This window comes from Podarcis raffonei, chromosome 1 (assembly GCF_027172205.1).
Source record: "Podarcis raffonei isolate rPodRaf1 chromosome 1, rPodRaf1.pri, whole genome shotgun sequence".
NCBI classification, from domain to species: Eukaryota; Metazoa; Chordata; class Lepidosauria; order Squamata; family Lacertidae; genus Podarcis; species Podarcis raffonei.
The window spans coordinates 21470636-21485632 of NC_070602.1; the positions used below are offsets into that span (position 1 = coordinate 21470636).

The window sequence follows — 14997 nt, forward strand, 5'->3', positions numbered from 1 at the left end:
ACCAAAAAGAAAAATTCTGAAGACAGAAGAGGAAGACCATTCTTCCTTGGTTAACTTCATAGGTGGACTTCCCCTCACCAATTTTGCCCATGCTGCCTCTGAATTTGTACTAGGGAAACATTTTTCTGTTTCACTGAATGGGAGCAGGGTTGAAGGAAGGCTGAGAGGAAAGAAATTCTGACAATTCTTTGAAAGTTTTCCCTCTCCAACTCCTCCTGGAGATTTTCAGTCCTCCCTTGGAGAATATTCAGTGAAATGACTGTGGTTCCCGGACGTTTGACGATCTATTGATCCCTGCGCCACCACTGTGCTCGCTTCCCCGCTGCCACCAACCCGTTACTCTCGGCTACACACTGAGTCCAGACAGTTGTTAAAATTAAATCAAATAAACAAGTTTATTTTGTAAGCATTAACAAATATGGTTTCTCAGTTAATTTTCTTGTCAGTTTCTTAATCTTAGTTTCTTTACCGGCCTATACCTTTCTAATACCTTCTAACTGATTATCCCAACTGTTTAACTGACTCCTCTTAACTGATTCTCTCACGTTCTCACATCAAACTAGCCCAACCCACAGACTTATCCTCCCTCTCCCTTCTCTAACTCTCAACTGACTTCTTAACAACTCTAACACTAACTCTAACTTCTCCCCTTGGGTTCCTATAGGTTAGTCATTTTACAATTAGTTAACCCTTTCCTTATGAACCCAGTATGATGTCACACACCTCGGAGGGCAAACGCCACAATGACCTTCCTTATTTTGCCACCCACAAAGTAAGTGGAGAATTTGAGGGAGGGCTATTTTCTCAGTTCTAGATTTTTAAAGACAGTGAGAGCCTCAGTTGGGCTCAGGAGAAAAAAAAATAGTTTTCTTATCCTGGAAGATCTTGGATGATTTCCAAGTTCATCCAAGGTAGGCTTGGGAGATCTTGCCCATCTATGCTCTGTGCCTTTCTTGAAGATATGCTTCCTAGGACTAGTAGATTTCTGGATCCAACTTAGTTCATTTCCCATACTTACTCAGAAGTTCAGTTGCATCCAGTATTGCTATCTGTTCTTTAGAACATGGTTACCCTTAAAGGAATTATTGGCAAACATTTGTAAATGTCAAGTCTCAAGGATGTTCTACTAGTTGAAAGGGGTAAAGATTTTAAAAGCTATTGATTTCTGCAGCACCCTCCAAAGACTTTCCTTCTTAGCTCAGGCTGAAAGTGAAAGACATTTTGTTCTAGCACCGGGAAACTCCAAACTGAGTTTATTGGAATATCTTTCCAAATAAAATTGTCTGCCTGTGCTTTATTATTAGCATTGACATACCTGCCAATCTCAGTGTACAGATCTATAGAAGGGTTACCAAAAAAGCTTATGTTGTCACTCAGTTAAACAACTTTGCTGTATCTCAGGTACGACATGCGAGGGAATGAAAAGGTCATCTCAGACAGGGGTCTCAACCCACCCAGCTTCTACAGCCTGCAGCACTTCAACCCACCAAGTCAAGGTTGGAGATTTTGTTGCTGGACTGCAGCTCCCATTATCTCCAGCCACCTAGCCAATGAAATGGGATTATGGGAATTGTCCCAACTGAGCCCTCATGGCAAGAATGGGGAACCTGCAGCCCTTCAGATATTCCTGGACTCCAGCCCCCATCTGCCCCAGCCAACATCAGGGGTGATGGGTGCAAGACTCCAACCACCATTGAGGGTCGCCAGTTCCTCAGTGGTTGACTCAGTTCCTTCCACTCTGATTGGCTTCATTTAGCACAAAGAGTAACAAGACTCAGTGGCTAAAAAGCTTACATCTTGGCAGATTTTGCCCATCACACAAATACAGTGGTGGAGGAAGGGGGTGGGGGGGTACAGTCTGCCCCGGATGTCATCATTGAGAGGTGTGTGACAAAATGAGTTTTTAAAAAATTGGGCTCATGAAATTTTTTGGAGTGACATGGTGGCTTAGGCACGTGCAAGTTTCGCGCTGCAATGTGGGATTTGTGTCTGCCTACTGCCTCTCCCTCAGATGCCCTACAGCTGAGGGGGAGGCGGCGGAGAGGCTCCAAGCATTGGAGAGGTTTGCCCCGCCCCCATGGGTGGCTCGACACACCCCTGGCTGCAGGACACGCCCATGCACCAGTCACTCCAGCGGCTAGCTACGCTGCTGCACACATATGCATATGAAGGGGCAAGAAAGATAAGAATGGGATTTTTTTGTGTGGGACTAATTTCTAAATCCTGCTATTTGTCCTTTGCAATAATGTCTTCAACATGAAATAGTCTCTAGCACGATCCCCAAAGTAACATTTCAACAAATAGTCAGGTAAGAAGATAGGGCTCCACACATGAGGAGATATTGTGTTATGGGTTTTTTGAACAAAGATTGGCCAGGCTGCGACTTTTCCACATGTGCAGCCCTCCTGAGGCAGGCTTTTCAGCGAGGGACAATGCAGAGCTGATAGGGCCGAGGGAAGTTGCCTATGCTGCTCAACACCGGTGTGAGATCGATGTCCTTGGGGTCAATGATGGACTTCAGAGTGAAGTTCTGTAATATGGTGGTCAAGAACAAGAAGATCTCCATACGGGCCAGACCTTCCCCCACACATATCCGCTTCCCTGCAAAGGAAACCCAAAGTGTAAGATGCATAACAACCACTTTGGCTGTTACAGAGAAAATAACAATCATGCCAAAGGAGCAAAGGTGCTGCTCCAGAACAGCTCTTGGGAGAGTCACTCTTTCCACCATTTCTTTTGTTTCAGCTGGCCACAGGAAAGGTACAAGGAGTTCTGATGGACCCAGAAGCCTCTGCCCCTCCCTCACAAACTGGCAGCCCTTCCTGTTTAGGCTGCAGGAGGAAGGAGGTTCCCCCTCATTGCCCCGACACCAGCCAATTAGGGAGACTGGAAAGAGCTGAGCTGGCCAAGACTGCAGCCTACTGAGGAAGCAGAGATCTTACCTGCTGAGAAAGGCATGAAATAGTCGCTCTTCCTGAAGGTGCCATCTTTGTGCAAGAAATGTCCCGGGTCAAATTCTTTGGGGTTTGGAAATTCTTTGCTGTCATGTAGCACAGACGTCAGAATAGGATATATGGTAGTGCCCTGCAGAGAGTGCAAAGAAATGGGCTGGATGGCCATGACAACCAATTAATGGTGTGGGAAGGCACTAACAGGAAGGAAGGTACTTTGTTGATACAGAGAAGAATGGGGCAGCTTCTGAAGGCAATAGGGTGTTTAAAATGAAGTCCAGGTCTGAAGATGCCCAGCTACACTTTAGGAGTTGGGCAAAACTACTTCCCTTGCTTGTACATACGAAGAGAAGAAAAGCTCTGCTGGATCAGTCCAGTGGCCCCATCTGGTCCAGCATCCTGTTTTCATGGTGTCCAACCAAACGCCCATGGGAAGCCCTTAAACATAATCTAAACAAGACAGCACTCTCAATTCCTGTGGTTTCCACCCACTGGTATTCAGAAGCATGCTGCCTCTCACCATCGGGGTAGAATATAGCCATCATAGCTAGCAGCCTCCTATTACTACTTAGAGCCTTGAAAAGAGCTGACCTTTGGAATGACATATTGTCTGAACGGTGTGTCTTTGAGTACTGCATGAGGGACGCTCAGTGGGAGGAGAGAGATGAACCTCTGGATCTCATGGATGACCGCATCTGTGTAAGGCATTTCCCCACGATCTCCCATGCAAGGACTTCGTGATCGGCCAATAACTCTGTCAATTTCTTCATGCACTTTCTCTGTAATGGGAAGAATGAGGTTTAACACCACTGCAGGAAATATCATAGAAGCAATTGAAATTCCATGGGAGTGCCTGCCAGCCCCTGCACATTTTTGGAGTTTTCAATGTTTTCTGATGCCAACTTTCTATTGACTCATCACATTAACTCAGACAAATTATTGTAGCTCACCTTCAGTAATCCATCTGTAAACAGGGAAACATAGTATAACTGCAATTATTTATATATTAATTCAATTTCTATCCAAAAGGAGCCCAGAGGGACAAAAGGCTCCTCTTTAGGGAAGTTTTAGGAGCAAGTGATGGTCCAGCTTAGAGGGATTCCTATTGGAGGCACTGTCCTGCAGTGATTCTGATCCCACCTGAGGGCCTTTTGACCCCTGGCCCTTGTGGTTGTGCCTTTGTGGGCTACCCTTCAGGCTGGCACAGAAAGTTCAGCTGGTGCAGGATGTGATGCCTTTGTCTATAGAATCTGCACTGGCTGCCACTATACTACTGGGCCAAATTCAAGTTGATACTGTTTGTATATAAAATCCTGGGGTTTGCAATAAGAGCTCATCCACACTTCTGTTTTTGCTGGGATTTCTAGGCATGGGTATGAGCATTTTGTCCACACACACATCCCCACTGTGGTCTCCAGGAAAGCCTTCTGTTTACTGCTGATGTCAGTCAGCAATGGTTAACATTCAGCAATGAACAGTGGGTTTTCCTGGGGAAAGTGGCAGAACAACCACCTCTTGGACCTGTGACACATAAATCTGGGAAAGAACTAGAATAATAAGTACTAATAACGCATCTGTTTTACCTTGTATCTCTGGGTATTTGAGGAGGATCATGAACCCGTATCGCAGTGTGGTGCTGGTGGTCTCTGTTCCAGCCGCAAACAAGTCAACTGTGCTTATGGCCAGGTTTTCAATGGTGAAATGGGATGCACTATAACCTTTTTCCTGCAGAAACACACAACACAGTCAGTGGAGTCAACTCAATTGTTCTGAGTACAGCATAACAAGAATTTAGCAGTGCCACTGGGACCAGCTCCCTTCCCAAGACACATCTTATCTCAAGTCTTTTTATAGCTCGTTCCTCTAGACATTCCTTGCCCAGAGGGCTAATCATTAGAAAGAACTTCCCACTTACTGCAGGAACAGGTCAGCAATGGGAAATGAATCTACAATGGGGTGTGGGCAGGAATCTCTTTCCTTGGCATTCCCCACAAGAAGCTGGATGGAAGTCTGCTGGTTGGGAAGCTTCAGGAGTGGCAGGAGAACCCACTTGGAGAGTTCTGTGAGTTTGCATGATTACCTGATCCATTTTCATAAGGAAGCAGTCGATAAAATCCCGAGGTGAGCTGGGGTCCAGAGTGGGCTTGTGTTCTTCAACCTCCTCCAAAACAAACTGTCTGAGTGCCAAGTTGTTTTTCAGCACTTTGTGGTGGGGCCCAGGGATGCATTTCATCAAAGAAGGAAAGAGGTTGTAGAGCTAGAAGAAACACAAGAGACCCGTTGGCACCAACCTCAGTCAGGGTTTGTCCACACTCGGGCTTCAGCATAACATTGGCCACTGTTGCCTTGTGTGCATTTCAACTCTGTGGTCCACACACCAGCATTTTCACTGCCAATGCCTCGAAAATCTGTGTAGATGTTCCCCATCTGCATTACTGGGTGGTGCTTCATTGAGTGTACTGCATTGTATTATCTTCCCTTCCTCTCAGTTAGTGCTTTCCCATCCTCTGCCTAATGGTTGTAGAGGTCATAAGCAGATTTTTTTATTTTTTTATTTCTCCTATGTGTACCTTTACAAAAAACTGAGAAATCATGCAACAATCCCCCACCCCCACTGCCAAAACTGCTTAAGCTTTACTTCCTGCTCCACTGGGCTGCTGTTAAGTCAAACCGTGGTTACTAGATCCAGGTATTGGCATTGTATGCACGGACCTTGACTGGATCTCCAAATTAAAAACATAAGAACGTAAGAAGAGACTATTGAATCAGGCCAGTGGCCCATCGTGCTGTCACAGTGGCTAACCAGTTACCCATGGCAAACCTGCAGCTAGGACATTAACAGAAATATTAAGAGGCAGAGGCAGTATGGGTCATGAGAAGCCTGGAAGAAAGAATTTAAACAGCAGGAAAATTTAGACTTTGTGGGAAAGGGCCTTTAAAAAGATGGCACCTACCTGTCCCCAAGAAGAGCTAAAAACCTGAAAGTTTTCATTCATTAAGCTCATCATGGATAGGAACTTCTTGTCATTATAATCGTATCGTTTCCCAAAGACAATTGCACAAATGACATTTGAGAGAGCACAACTGAGCGAGTAGGTTGGATCCAAGGGCTTCTCTGGAAGGATAACAAAAAAATAATTATACAACCCCACTTCAGGTTTTAGGCAATGATCTAGTCTGGAATTTCTGAGCTGCCATTTCCTGGCTCCTGGCCTCAGTGGTCAGACAGGGAGCTGCCTTTCTCACAACAATTCTGGAGGCATGGGCATCTTCAGTGGCTATGAGTGGTTTCTTCCAAGGACTTTCCAAGCTGCTTTCTTCCAGCTTCAGCCAATATATCCTTAGATAGGAAAGAGTGACCACAGTGGTGCAGGACTTGGTGAAGTCTAGACTAAAACTAGGGAATCTAAAGCACTTCAGATGCGGCTAGACTCTAACTTCTGGACCACTGTTGACTGTTGGGGCTGAAAGCAGCTGGAATTCAACAATATCTGCGGAGCACTCTTGCAGTTGATAGAGACGCAGCAGCCGGGCTTTAGATGGAACTGGTCTGTGTCAGCATATTACACCCCTGCTGAAAGCTATGCATTGTTTGCCAGTACATTGACAAGGTAAGTTCAGTGCATTACTGGTGTGTATGAAGCCCTCAGTGACCTAGGACCAGGTGGTGGTTAGTAATCTGTTGTAATATACCCCAGAATCTGTTGTGATGTTTAAGGGGGTCTGTTTGATAAGCCTATGTCGATGAAGGGCAGTGGCTACCCACCCTGCGTGTCCTGGAACTTTTCTAGCAGGAACTGTGCTTCCTCCTGGATCCTCTCCTCAATACTTTTCTTTCCCATGCCAAAGTTGCGCAGGGTGGTAAGGGCAAAACGCCGGAGCTGCTTCCACCCCTCCCCATTGCTGAATCCAATTCCTGGAAAGCAGAAGAGGAAATGGGCATGAAGGAGATGGATGGACTGAAAGGGAGAGCAGAAGAAGCAGGTTGGAAGAGCAGGAGGCTCTTATTCTTGGCTCCAGACCACCTGGAGACTTGGTACTTTGGTGCCTCCTTATTCCATAACCAGTAGCTGGCCAGTCTTCTGATACATGCCCTTACTGTAAAATATATGTGTTTAATGTGCATAAAATCCTATGTTTGTGTGTGTTGTGGATGAAACGTAGTGGAGGTTTGCATTTGCAGAATGTCCATTTTTGCAGCTAAAGCTTAAAAAGAGGTTTCAATGTTTTGATATTTATGTTAACTGATAATTTATCTCTTGGAGCCTGGGTCTCTCTCTGAAGCTGCCAGTATAATGAAGAAGCAATAGTTCTTGGACTTTATTAACCAGAAAGAACTTAAAGAAACTGGACTACATTGCTAGTTGTTTAAGTGCAATGTGTTGATTTGTATTTATTTATTTTCTTGATAACAAATTTAACGATAGCTTGCAGTAACTTTGAAACTCTTTCTTGGTGTGGAGAGCTTATTGATTCACAAAATCCAGGCCAGGGAATTCTGGTCACATAACTCTCACACTTACTGTCCACACCAGAATTGCCCCAGACCATTATTTTTAAAGGCTAGAGACTCATTCAATCCTGTTTTAATTTTTGGTGCTTCCTCTAAACCAGAGGCGGAGCTAGCTGCTCCGGCACCTGGAGTGGCCTGTGTGGGCAGGGGTAAGCACCCTTGGGTGTAAGGCGGCGCGCAGCGGCGGGGACCTTCCGGCAGGTGCCAGCGGCAACGCACATCCCAGTGGGGCGCCACCTGTGGTGATATCACTCCCCTCAGGGATTGCACCCAGGGCGGCCAGCACCCACCACACCCACCTTTCTCCGCTACTGCCCTAGATATTCCTTAAGTACTTTTATGAGATGGCTCATTTCTCTCTTAAACGGCAATGGCCAATATATAGCTCCGCTATTAAAAGGCTGCTAATTATCTATTGCTACAGTCCAGTGGGAACATTAATTAGGAAAGTTTATCTCAAGATGCAATGACTTGTCTTTGCAACATTTTTTGCTTTATTTTCATGAATAGAGGGATTTTCCTGCGTCCCCCCCTCCACTGGTCAACCAGCATAAAATACCTAATCCCTTGTTGACATCATCAGCTAATGGCAGGCGTCCCCTGGCAGCAAATTCCTCTCCACGGTCGATCAGCGCTTCTTTCACTGCATCATAGCCATGCAGCACCACAACCCGTTCTGTTCCAAAATACATTGTGAACACAGAGCCATACTTCTCACCAAACTGGAAAAAAGATAGAGAAGGACACACATCTAGGTGGGTTTGAGGATTAGGAGAGAGTCATATAGCTGATGTAGAGCCCCGCTGCCCCCAGACTCACTATGGGGATCTGAACCACATGACTCTTAATAACATACAGAAGAGTTCTGCAGCTAGATCAGGCCGAAGGCCAACTAGTCCACAACTGTTATCACAGTGGCCAACACAGTTCTTCTGGGAAGCTCAAAAACATGGCCTGAGTGCAATAGCACGCTCCCCTCCTGCAGGTCCCTGGAACTGGTGGAGGTTCAGCATCATCACAAGCAGCTATGCGTAGCTTTATCTTCAATGAATTTTGTCTTAACAAAATTCCACAGTGAATTCCACAGTTTCAATATGCACTGTATGAAGAACTACTATCTTGCGTGTGTTGTAAATCTTCCAACACTCAGCTTTAATTGAAGACTCCAAGTTTTAGCATTACAGACCCTTCAAGTGTCCCTATTTTCCAGGGACATCCCTGATTTAGAGAAGCCATCCCAGTTTGATCACAGAATGTCCTTAGGCTGTCCCTATTTTCATTGGAGAAATGTTGGAGGGTATAGAGTTATCCGACCCCCTCTGAAGGCAATCCTGAATAGGGAAGTGTTTTTTTGTTTAATTTCTAATGTTTTCATTATGTTTTTATATATGTTGGAAGCTGCCCAGAGTGGCTGGGGCAACCCAGTAAGGTTTGTGGGCTATAGTAAAATTATCGTTATGGAATGGGATGTCCCTATTTTCATTGGAGAAGTGTTGGAGGGTATGGCATTATGAGAGGGGGGTAAAAGTGTTCTCCCGTCTACTTTCTCTATACCGGGAATATGATTATACTGCTCTGTTATGTCCCCCTCACACTTATTTTTCTAAGGGAATTCTTAAAGTACCTTCCAACCAAGCACATTCTGGGGAAAATAAAGGAGCAGCTTTTCGAAATACAAGAAGACTATGAACTCCCCACTGTCCAGCAGAGGCTAAAAATGTTCAGAGGGCAAAAATGGCCAAACCATCCATGTGCGGAGGGAGAATTGGACCCGCCCCCGCCCCCTGTCTCTAATATAGTATGAAAATTGCACTATTGCTTTTTAAAGTTCGTTACTCAGAAGGGGGCTTTATGCCTTTTATTTTAAGGATAAAACAATAAAATGACAATAAATCAACCCCCTTTGTGGAGTTGTGGGACCTGCTCAAAGTCCACCTCTTTTCTGAGGAGCCTTTGGGACAAGTCCCTGCTCCCCATCCCTGCCAATGTAGCCAAGCGCAAGTCTGTGCCACTGAAATCACAGCGATTCTGCTATTCTTTTCCTCTGGTCTGGATGCCTCCCCTCCCTCTTTTGCTTCTCCTCTGTCAAAGTGCAGAGTCTGTTGCCTTATACTCTGCAAATGTGGCCTGCACACAGATGGTACCATCTATAAATAAACAAACTGACAATGGATAGTCCCCTTCCAAAAGAGTCAGACGGAAAGAGGCTTGCAAACAGGTAACGGTCATCAACAGACAGCTGTTGAGGAAGGTGCTCATCTTTGGCTTACCTCCTGGAGAACCTGGGCCAGGTTGTTGGTCTTCAGCTGCAGAGCGTTCCCTACGATGGGCAGTGGAGGTGGGCCAGGTGGCAGCTGCTTTGCATTCTCTGGCGTTCTGCTCCTGACTGCAAGGAAAACAAGGCAAGAGATACATATGATCATCAAAATGGTCACTGTCCCTAGAGGCTCCATGGCACCAGCTAACAGTGACTGAAATGACTCTAGATGAATTAATTTGCTTTCCAATTTTATATACTCTGAGGAGGTCACATATACATGGATTTTCACCAATAGGAATTCTAGGTTTCTCTGAGTAAATGAGATTAGCCATTAAGTAGATCAGGTTGTATAATCAAGAAATGAACTTCTCTGAACTTCTTTTTCTTCATCGATTATTAAGGCAATGATAACGGCATTACTGTACACAAGGTCTGTGATGTAAGACAACCAGGGGTTCAGTTTTTCAAATTCAAATTCAAAATCCTTTATTAGGCATAGCACACCACACATTATCAAACAAACATCATATACAGACTGTGTAAAATACGGGCTCAGCGAACACAATTTATCCCAGTCCTATTCTTAACTCCAAAAAATAAATCGATGTACATAGATAATATAATACAACACAGCAACATCACCTACCATTAAGAACCACTAAGTCTCTCTATCATGGCCCATTCTTTCTTCATGGACAGCCCTCAAAAATTCAGCCACTATAACAGTAATTTGATCATCGCTGTCCGCCAGCAGGTCCTGAACAGTTGGTTTTGTAAAAATCTGTCTATTAAATTTTAGGGCCTCAAACAATTGTCTTCTGGCATAACTGCCAAAATCACAGGAAAAGAACACATGCTCCAGAGTATCGGGTTCCTGTTTTCCGCATTTGCAGAGACGCTCTGATTCTGGGATAGCAAAGTATCTTCCTCTCACTACCACCGAGGGAAACATGTTAAATCTGGCCAACATAAACAGCCTACACGATTCATGTTTCTTCAGATTTGTCATGTATCCCTTTTGAAAATCTCTACACAAAGGGAGATTTAAGTGGATAGGAGAGCAGGTGCTGCGCTTTGCAACCTCAAGCATGGCGAGGACACTTTTTTCTGTAAGAGTCTTCCTGATAATTTCCCATGTATCTTTGGGATCAGAAATTTCAAAATCAGTTAGAGTGAGCCCTATCGAATCCAATTTTCTCCTGCAAGTCAGTGATAGATTGTGAATTGCACTATCACTTAAAAGATCAAAACAAAAAAAAAATTTTCCTTCCAGTAGCACCTTAAAGACCAACTAAGTTAGTTCTTGGTATGAGCTTTCGTGTGCATGCACACGAAAGCTCATACCAAGAACTAACTTAGTTGATCTTTAAGGTGCTACTGGAAGGAAAAAATTTTTTTTGTTTTGACTATGGCAGACCAACACGGCTACCTATCTGTAACTGGAACTTAAAAGATCGTAAAGTAGAGAATTAGGGGATAGGGCTCTATAATGGAGGAAGATCCAATATTTCAAGGTCCTCAGCCATGCTCTTACTGATAAAGGCAATGTTCCCAGCTCACAACATATTGTTTCATATTTTACAGAGTTTGCAAGTCCTAATAATGACCTCAGAAGGGATGCGTGAAATTTATCCAACCTCTTGAGGTCACCTGAAATCCACACTGGTGTGCCATATAGAAGTTGGGCACAAAGTTTCATGTCAATCACTTGCAATACAGCTGGAATAAATCTGTTTCCTACTGGAGAAAAAAAAATAGGATTTAATATGGTGGGCTGTCACTTTGGTCTTAACTATTGCAGCACATATATGTGTATTCCAATTCATATTATTTTTGAATGTAATTCCCAGATAATTGAAGTGCTTAACTTCCTGTATTAGATGTCCATTAATTATACAGCCTTTTGGGTTCCCTCTCTTTCTGAATTGCATAATCTTTGTCTTATCATAATTAATTTTGAGATTATTGAGAGAGCAATAGTTTGAGAAACTCTTAAATAATTTTTTTAAACCCAAAACAGAGAGTGAAATAATTACAGCATCATCTGCATAAAGTAATAGAAAGAGTGGGCTATTGTTTAAATAAGGAGTATGAGTGGTTGCGTTTTGAAGAAATAATGGTAGGTCAGATAAAAATAGATTAAATAGGGTAGGGGCCAAGATACAGCCTTGCCTAACTCCTCGATTATTCAGAATAGGACCTGCTAGTCTACCATCTTTTGATACTTTAACATATATTTGGTTATTAGAATGTAAACTTTGAATCAGTGTAAGTAGATATGGGTCGATACCAAGGTGTTCTAGTTTAGTCCATAGTTTATTGCGGTCGACCGAATCAAAGGCACTTTTTAAATCTACAAATGCCACAAAGAGTTTTCGTTTATTTCTTATGACATATTTATCCACAAGATGACTTAACACTAGACACTGGTCAAGAGTTGACGAGCCTGCCTTAAAACCAGCCTGCTCTTTACCAGGTAGACCTTTTGTCAGCATCCATTCTTCCAATTTAATAAGCAGAGATTTGGCATATATTTTACTTATGCATGGTAACAAACTTATAGGCCTGTAATTCTCTTGGCAATTCCTATCACCTTTTTTAAAGATCGGCACCACTATTGAGTTGTTCCACGACTTAGGTACAAGGGCTGAGTGATAGATAGAATTAAAAAGCGGCACAAGTTTAATGGCCCACCATTCTACATCTAATCTCAACAGGTCTATTGGAATGCCATCCATACCAGGTGATTTCCCTTGCTTAAACGAAACAATTATCCTTTTCATCTCCTCAACAGTAATTTGAAATTGTGTGGTTTTTGCCAGAGAAAATTTAAAATTTTCCTTTTTACATACTTGGTGATCATAAAAAACAGCAGTAAAATGTGAAATCCAGGCCTCATCGCTTATATTAGGGAAATCAGTGATATCTTTTATTGAGAGAAGTGACCAAAAAGTTTTAGTATCTTTAATTTCTAATGCAGTAACAATTTTAGACCATTTGGCTAGTGCGAACTCAGATTTTTTTTCCAGGAGCATGTTCTTAAAAGCATTTTTCATTTCAAAATAAGTCTTCCAGAGACCTTGGGAGTTGTTAATAGAGGCTTCTTTTAGACAAGTTCTAAGTTCTTTCTTATAGTTAATACAATCTTTATCAAACTAGTTATAATTATTTAAAGGTTTGTTGCTGAACTGAGGGTCTAAAAAAGAAGAAAATAATTCCTGGATAGTCTTATAATAACAATCATTGTTCTCCAAGGACATCAAATTTTGGTTAGCCACAGGTTCGAGAATAACTGGGTTATTTTCAAATACTGCTAATAGATCCTCCCTATTTTTATCACTTATATAAATTCTTTTGGCATAAATAGTCTTATCAATACTATTAGGAGGACAAATATCATTATTTCTAGGATTCCTGTACATCTCTAAAACTATTGGGAAGTGGTCACTCTCTGAGCGAGGTACAACTGTAAAAGAGGCAACTTCATTTAACATTTCAACGGAAACTAGAGAATAGTCGATTACGCTCCTACCCCTTTTGGAGCTGAAGGTAAAATTTCCTGGAATATCCGGCCACACTGAGCCATTCAAAAATGAAAGATTAAATTCTAAAACCAATTGTAAAAGTTTTCCTCCCGCTTTGTTAATAATGATGTCCTTTGAATTCCTCCCTATTCTCAATGGAAGTGGGGCATCTTCAGCTAGATTTGAGACATAGCGTTTATAGAGAGCTGTATTATCTGATCCAATTCGAGCATTGGTGTCTCCCATTACAATCAGGGGGATGTTTGGAGATTTACTGCGTATTAAATACAACTCTTCAGAGACTATATTCCAACCATAATCTGGTCTAATTTCCAACTCTATGGGAGGAAAGTATATATTTAAAAGAAGAATTTCCCTGTAAACAATGGAAAATGATAACAATTGTGCATACTGTCCAATATTTCTGATATAATTAATTTTAAGGTTAGAAGACTGTTTAATACCACAAATCAAACCGGCTTTAGGGCGTCCTTTTGTTGACATTTTAGTAGCGGGTAAATTATAAGTAATAAAATTAGGAATATTTAAAGGTTTAAGAGACCAGGTTTCCTGCAAAAGTATTATATCATAAGACACAAGAAAATTTATAAAATCAGAATCAGCTAATTTACATGAGAGTCCAGCTACATTCCAGGACATAATAGAAAGAGTTTGGAGAGATCTTTGACTTAAGGGTGCTAGTGAGGTATGCGTGGTGCATTCCGGATGTCACACCAAGTTCCTCTGGTTCTTACTATTAGCCCTTTCAGCGGGTTCAGATAGTTCAGATGCTAATTCAATGATGTTTAAAGATGTATTCAGTATGCTCACATTTGAGGAGGGGGGAATGCTAGGGTTGCAACCTGGTGCACCCATGCTGGGCACTTTATTTGGGGAGCCCAATTCAGTCTCATTTAATTCTCTCATTTTATCCCATGCTAATGTAGTGATCAGGTTTGCCTCTGGGATGGATTGCATGCGAGCTGGGTTATAGGAGGGGCGTTTCAGCTCCAAGATCTGAGAGGATGGATTCATCTCCGCAGCAACCAATTGGCCTGGGGTAACGGAGGGCTTCCTGACCCATAAATCCAGCTCGTGACGATAGAAGCATGGAGCCTGATCTGGGACATAATCAGATATGTTTTGGTTGTGTGGTCCCGGTTGGTCCTTCATCAGATTCGTCAGACAAGAACAAAGGTTATTCAGTCTATAAAGTATTTTGTTCTGACTTTCTTGGGGGAGAGCGCAGTAGGAGTGAACTAAGTTATTTTCAAAACTTTCGAACCCGTTACCTTGGCTCGCCTCATATAAAGTCCCGGGAGAGTCTGGTCTTTGTAGATCATTAGTAAGTAACTCTGGGTGGTGATTAGGCGAGTCCTCAGTGGATTTTATATCAATTAAAGTGTGGTATTCAGCCTTTTGATGAGGTGCTGCAGTCGAAGTTGCAGAACTGGGGAATAGTGGGATAGGAGAGGCCTCATTTTTAAAGTACCTTGATATTTTTACACCACTTGTCTTTAGGTATTCTCTGTGTTTATATATCAGTTTTGCCAATCTCCAATCATGGAATGTAGCCACCGCCCTGGCAAGCAAGCCATCAAAATATAGATATTCCACTTGGTCCAACTCCGAGGGATTACTCAAAATACCTGGCATATATGCCTTAAGGAAGTTCAGTAGATGGACTTTGCGATCCTCTTGAGATAAGAATCCTGGAGGCTTAGGATAGCTTGAAAAAACAAGCTTGTT

The 14997-nt window shown here is 42.8% G+C and overlaps 1 protein-coding gene across 2 annotated transcripts; it reads right to left on the reverse strand.

Annotated features, from left to right (window-relative positions):
* Window positions 1-367: 367 nt before the first annotated feature.
* LOC128407548 (cytochrome P450 2C19-like) lies at window positions 368-10004 on the reverse strand. Of its 2 annotated transcripts, XR_008328833.1 has the most exons (10): window positions 9735-10004; window positions 8024-8186; window positions 6718-6867; window positions 5906-6066; window positions 5032-5208; window positions 4535-4676; window positions 3543-3730; window positions 2943-3084; window positions 997-2601; window positions 368-948 (listed from the first exon to the last, which is right to left on the reverse strand). XR_008328833.1 is itself a non-coding variant. In XM_053376044.1 (9 exons), the coding sequence occupies exons 1-9, from the start codon at window positions 9915-9917 to the stop codon at window positions 2420-2422; spliced, it is 1488 nt and encodes a 495-aa protein (XP_053232019.1). In that variant the 5' UTR covers window positions 9918-10004; the 3' UTR covers window positions 368-2419. The 2 variants fall into 2 exon arrangements, 1 of the variants encoding a protein (XP_053232019.1); XM_053376044.1 differs by having other exon boundaries at window positions 368-2601.
* Window positions 10005-14997: the final 4993 nt, after the last annotated feature.

Coding starts and splice junctions, on each gene's coding strand:
- LOC128407548 (XM_053376044.1), bottom strand. CDS start 9,917: ATGGAGCCTCTAGGGACAGTGACCATTTTGATGATCATATGTATCTCT. Junction 8,187..9,734: donor TGGCCCAGGTTCTCCAGGAG/GTAAGCCAAAGA, acceptor TCTTTTTTCCAG/TTTGGTGAGAAGTATGGCTC. Junction 6,067..6,717: donor AAAGTTCCAGGACACGCAGG/GTGGGTAGCCAC, acceptor TTATCCTTCCAG/AGAAGCCCTTGGATCCAACC.